Source organism: Cebus imitator, unplaced genomic scaffold (assembly GCF_001604975.1).
Source record: "Cebus imitator isolate Cc_AM_T3 unplaced genomic scaffold, Cebus_imitator-1.0 Scaffold203, whole genome shotgun sequence".
NCBI lineage: Eukaryota > Metazoa > Chordata > Mammalia > Primates > Cebidae > Cebus > Cebus imitator.
The window spans coordinates 2,657,461-2,663,376 of NW_016107518.1; the positions used below are offsets into that span (position 1 = coordinate 2,657,461).

The following is a 5,916-nucleotide window of genomic DNA, read 5'->3' on the forward strand; positions in this document are numbered from 1 at the left end:
CCAGCTAATTTTTTGTATTTTTAGTAGAGACGGGGTTTCACCATGTTGACCAGGATGGTCTCGATCTCTTGACCTCGTGATCCACCCGCCTCGGCCTCCCAAAGTGCTGGGATTATAGGCTTGAGCCACCGCGCCTGGCCGGTCAGATTTTTAATGTAACTTTGAGACTAGGGCAAATCTGACTTGCTCTGCTTGCTTCCTTTCCATTCATTTCACTCATCCAGACACTTGACACCAAAGTATTGATGTCCCACTCTCCTGGGCCCCTCACTCCTGGCTGATTTCATGTGCTACCCCCGTCTTAGAACCCTGCAGTGGTTCCCTAATGTTCTGAGGATAAACTTTAGTTGCCTTAACAGGCCTGCAAAGCCTGCTTGATCTGATCCTAGCTTGCTTCTTCTATATCATTTCTCACCACTCCTCTGCAATTGATTATTATCGCTGAACTAACACTCACTACCTTATCTTTCCTCCAGGCCTTCTGTATCCTACTACTTCTGCCCAGACATTTCCCCCTGTTTAATTAACTCTTCCTAATCCTGTAGTTCTCAGTCTAGCTGTCACCCATGACTTCTTTAAACCCTTAGGCTAGGCTAGTTTCCCTCCTCTGGGCTCACATCATGCTCTGTAATCTGCATCACAACCCCTTACTGTACTGTGTTGTAATTATTTGTTCTTGCCTGTAATTTCCACCAGACTAAATTCTGTGGGGGAAAATATCTTGTTTGTTCTATTCTCTACTATTTTGCTGAGCATCTAGCTCAGTGCTGGGACATAGTAGGCACTTCAATAAACTTTTGATAAATGAACTGGGTGTATTGTTCTGTGACAGGAATGGGAAAAGGACAGCACAGGATGCCTTCCAAGGATGAGCTGGTCCAGAGATATAACAGGATGAATACCATCCCCCAGGTATTGGAACTTTTCTAATGAGGCAGAACCTCTCCCTGGGGCTAATTTAGGCTCCAGAGCTGGACAGGGAAACAGTGGGGTGAGGATGGGTTGGGGAGTGATTTGAAGATTATTTAAAGGAATCAGATATGTTCTAAAGTGAACACACTTCTGGAGTCATATGTAGCCTAAGTCATGAGTATAAAAGCAGAGGCTGGCCGGGCGCGGTGGCTCATACCTATAATCCCAGCACTTTGGGAGGCCACGGTGGCTGGATCATGAGATCAGCAGATTGAGACCAGCCTGGCCAACATAGTGAAACCTGCTCTAGTAGACATACAAAAATTAGCCAGGCGTGGTGGCATGCGCCTGTAACCCCAGTTACTTGAGAGACTAAGGCAGGAGAATTGCTTGAACCCTCGAGGTGGAGGTTGCAGTGAGCTGAAATCACGCCACTGTACTCCAGCCAGCGTAACAGAACAAGACTCTGACTCAGAAAGCAAACAAACAAAAGCAGAGGCTGAGTTTAGATGAAAATGTAAAGATGGAAGCTGTGGCCCTATTCATACTGATTATGGGAAAGCAAAGTTTTTGGGGGGTTACTGGGAACCTAGGATATCTCTGATCCCCACCCCCAATCATCAGCTAACCAGTATCAAGGGAAAGCTGTACCTGTCTACCTGGCTCTGGTCTCCTTTGCCTCCTTCTCTTCCAGACCCGATCCATTCAGTCCAGGTTCCTGCAGAGTCGGAATCTAAACTGTATAGCACTTTGTGAAGGTAGGTAGCTTGCCCATGTCCTGTTTTTCTGTGTCTCTAACCTTTATCTCTGATGTAACTTTGGCACATAATCTGGCCAAGAGTGATGTTGAAGTGGCCTGGCTTCCTTCTCTTGCCTGGACTCTGTGCTGTAAGCATTAAATTTATGATTTCTGGCCCTCTTTCTCCCAGTGATTACATCTAAGGATCTCCAGAAGCATGGGAACATCTGGGTGTGCCCTGTATCCGACCATGTCTGCACAAGGTTCTTCTTTGTGTAAGTCTGAGAAGGACTCTGGGGATTATCTGAGGAGTCAGGGTGGGGATGTAATGGCGTGTGGCTACTGGGAGTAGTCTATTTATCTGAGACATGTCCTTGGCTACCTGAGTGGAGCTGGCACTGGGACTTTATCACTGGAGGATGGGAATGGGTATAGATTGTTGGGATCTATCTAGAAGAAACCAGATAAGCTGAATCTCTTCCACTATGAAAAGTAGTGAGAAAGGGCTTTGACTTCTGGGATGGAATGGCCATACCTTGAAACAGTTCCACTGATTGACGTTATTCTGGTATTGTTCCCCCTCTTATGCTCACACTTGCCCTATCTTTGGCAGATACGAGGATGGTCAGGTGGGCGATGCCAACATTAATACTCAGGACCCCAAGATACAGAAGGAAATCATGCGTGTGATCGGAACTCAGGTTTACACAAACTGAGGGGGCCCCAGCCCTCGTACCACCCCTGTTACCCCAGGATCCATCTGCCCTCATAAAAGTGTTCAGGTACAGCAGCTCAAGCTGCCCTGAGGAATCAAGGGGCCATTACCAAGGGGCAGGAAAGGAGATATAAGAGGTGGACTTCGTGGTGGAGCTTGACTCAAGAACTGCTCCACATTTGGATGGCCCAGAATGACTCTAACCCCTGACTTTCCCTTTGACTTCACCCTGTTTGTAAATAAAACAATAAAATGGAAGGTGCTGTGGACTGGATATGATCACTGTGGTCTGACTAGCCTTGGAGTAGCACCTGCCCCAGGGTGGGAGACTGGAATTTCCTGTGGATTGGGACTGTTTATGTTGCATGATATCAAAGTTGAGTCCATTTATTGTAGTTTACTACAGATCTATCAGCTTTTTACACCAGTTGTGCAGATCAAACAAACCGAGGATATAGAATATCACTAATGAGTGTTAGTCAAAATTTAAAAGGTCCATTAGGGCATGTTACTTTCTGCACAAAACCTGCCCAGTCTCCCTTGCTCTAAATCTCAGCAACTGGGCCCCTATTCTCTTCCTCCTTCCACCTGTTTCTTCAGGATAAGTGAGGTTATGGGAGAAGTGGCACGAGCAGGAAGGGGTTTGTTTCTAAGTTGAAATCTATAAAGACATCCTAAGGGAATGCAGCATCACTTAATGAAACAAAGCCCAAATCCCACAAGCTGAGCAAGGTGGTAAAGGAAGGCAGCTCTTTCTAGGAGACCCAATTGTTTTAGTGAATTTTTTCTTCTCCCTGTTTAAATTCTCATTTCAGCCTTTTGTTGGCCTTTCAGGCTGTGCTCCATGTACCCCAAATCTTAAGTTATAAGCATAGCTGAGTCAGTTGGACATTTCAAAATATTTCATGGTTTTTCTTTTTTGTGCCAGGGTCTTACTGTGTTGCCTTGACCTTCCAGGCTCAGGTGAGTCTCCCACCTCAGCCTCCCAAGCAGCAGAGACCACAGCAGGGTGCCACCATGCACGGATAGTTTCTGTATATTTTGAAGAGATGGAGTTTCACTGTGTTGCCCAGGCTGATCTCAAACTCTGGGCTCAAGCCATCTGCCTGTGTCGGCCTCTCAAAGAGCTGGGATTACATGCTTTATGAAATATTAAATAAGCATAGAGAATACAAAAAGCATTAAATAAGCCTGGCATTTGAAGGATAGGTTTTTTAATTCTATTACAGCTTCTTGATTTACAAAGCCCACCCTATACTACCTGTTATCTTTCATTATCTTCACTGTACTTGAGAGGTACCTTGTTGCCTGGGTACTTTATCCTATTTTCTAGTCCTGACCTGCTTTAACATGCAAGTACCATTCTTTTTTTTTTTTTTTTTTGAGACAGAGTTTCGCTCTTGTTACCCAGGCTGGAGTGCAATGGCGCGATCTCGGCTCACCGCAACCTCCGCCTCCTGGGTTCAGGCAATTCTCCTGCCTCAGCCTCCTGAGTAGCTGGGATTACAGGCACGCGCCACCATGCCCAGCTCGTTTTTTGTAGCAAGTACCATTCTTAAGGTCCATCCCTCTAGAAGCTGTTTCTTAAACTTCGCTCATTCTTGATCAACACTAGTACATTCTAATATACAAGTCTTCTAAGCCCTCCTCTCCCAGTCTGGTTTCAGGTCTAGGAAATTCACCAAGTAAATGACCTCATTCATCACTGAGCCCATTCTAACTGAAATACCTGTCTCCTGAGAGGAGTTTGTCCCCATCTCTATAGTATTAAGAGACAGCTGACATTATCTTTAGTTTTTGCCAAGAAGGTGCTGGCATTTGTTAAGCACTTTAATAATTTGCTAACACTTTGGATGACTTACTGTGTGCTCAGTAATATAAGTTTTCCTTTCTTTTATTTCTTTTTTTCTTGAGACGGAATATCACTCTGTTGCCCAGGCTGGAGTGCAGTTGTGCCATCTTGGCTCACTACATCATCTGCCTCCTGGGTTTAAGGATTCTCCCGCCTCAGCCTCCCGAGTAGCCGGGATTACAGGCACGTGCCACCAGACCTGGCTAGTTTTTAATTTTTATTTTAGTAGAGATGGGGTTTCACCATGTTGGCCAGGCTGGTCTCAAACTCCTGACCTCAGGTGATTCACCCACCTCAGCCTCCCAAAGTGCTGGGATTACAGGTGTGAGCCACCACACCCGGCCAGTATTACAAGTTTTCTATGTGTATTGACTCGTACTTCTCAGAACAAGCCTATGAAGGAGTCACAATTATTCCTGTTTTGTAGATGAGAAAGCAGAGACACAGAGCATAAGTAATTTGTCATATTCCATAGCTAGTGACAGGCAGCCTGACCAGACTGCTGTTCTGGTTCTATGTTGTAAAGTCTTCACACTTTACAAATATTTTTTCATTTAATCCTGACAAAAAAACTGGAAGATGGGTTTTCTTTAGAGATCTTAATGTATATAATGTCCCACAGCTGGTTAGTGGCAATGCTAAGTTTTGGTTTTTGGTCTTTTTTTTTTTTGAGGCTTGGTCTCACTGTCACCCAGGCTGGCGTGCAGTGGCACGATCATAGCTCACTGTAACTTTGAACTCCTGAGTTCAAGTGATCCTCCTGCCTCAGCCTCCCAAGTTACTATGACTACAGGCATGTGCCATCATGCCTAATTTTAAAAAAATTTTTTGTAGCTGGGAATGGTGGCTCACACCTGTAATCCCAGCACTTTGGGAGGCCGAGGTGGGTGAATCACCTGAGGTCAGGAGTTTGAGATCAGCCTGGCCAACATGGTGAAACCCCGTCTCTACTAAAATAAAAAAAGAAAAACTAGCCAGGTATGGTGGTGCATGCCTGTAGTCCCAGTTACTCAGGAGGCTGAGGCAGGTGGATCGCTCGAACCCAGGAGGCAGAGGTTGCAGTGAGCACAGATGACACCACTGAACTCCAGCCTGATGACAGAGCAACTCTGTCTAAAAAAATTTTTTTTTTATAGAGATGGGATCATGCTATGTTGCCCAGACTGGTCTCGAACTGCTAGCCTCAAGCAGTCCTCCCAAAGTGCTGGGATTACAGGCATGAGCTACCTTGCCCAGCCAGTGCTGTTTTTAACCAGATCTGCCCAACTCCAGGACCTGAGTTCTTTTAACCTCTCTGTTAGTTTCCTAGACGTTCTCCAGCTGTTCTCACCGATGTCCCAGCAACTGAACTTTGGTGTGTGGCTACTCAAATAGTGTAACATTTCTGTTCAATTTCAAAGATTGTTAATAGATTTTTCTCAGTTGTAAGCATTTCTTATAGTATCCCTGTATCACTGGAATCCAGTTTAGCGGTACTAGCAAATGATGGAATGATAAGGAACAAACAGATGGTATATGTTACCAGAAAAACAAATAGCTGAGCTAGCCTCATGGGTGTCACTTAAAAAAAAATAGCATCTGTATAACAATGATCTTTTTATGTCAATAAAATTGCAATGAAATTAAATACATCATATGCCAAGAAAAGCAATAGGACTTTTTGGATCTAAGAAGTTTGGAAATCACAGATGATAATAT

The 5,916-nt window shown here is 44.8% G+C and overlaps 1 protein-coding gene across 15 annotated transcripts in view; it reads left to right on the forward strand.

Moving 5' to 3' along the window:
- Positions 1 to 2,640, forward strand: part of PARP6 (poly(ADP-ribose) polymerase family member 6) — a 34,536-nt gene extending 31,896 nt beyond the window's left edge. For 14 of the 15 annotated variants that reach the window (XR_001830789.2, XR_001830790.2, XR_005203326.1 and 11 more), the window contains 4 exons: positions 833 to 912; positions 1,607 to 1,670; positions 1,842 to 1,926; positions 2,265 to 2,640. Coding sequence is in view for 11 of the 15 variants with exons in the window: in XM_017548100.2 (XP_017403589.1) it covers positions 833 to 912; positions 1,607 to 1,670; positions 1,842 to 1,926; positions 2,265 to 2,367 (332 nt within the window). In the remaining 4 variants the exon portion in view is untranslated. The remainder of the gene's footprint in view (positions 1 to 832; positions 913 to 1,606; positions 1,671 to 1,841; positions 1,927 to 2,264) is intronic. The other variant, XM_037745555.1, reaches the window with a different exon arrangement.
- Positions 2,641 to 5,916: the final 3,276 nt, after the last annotated feature.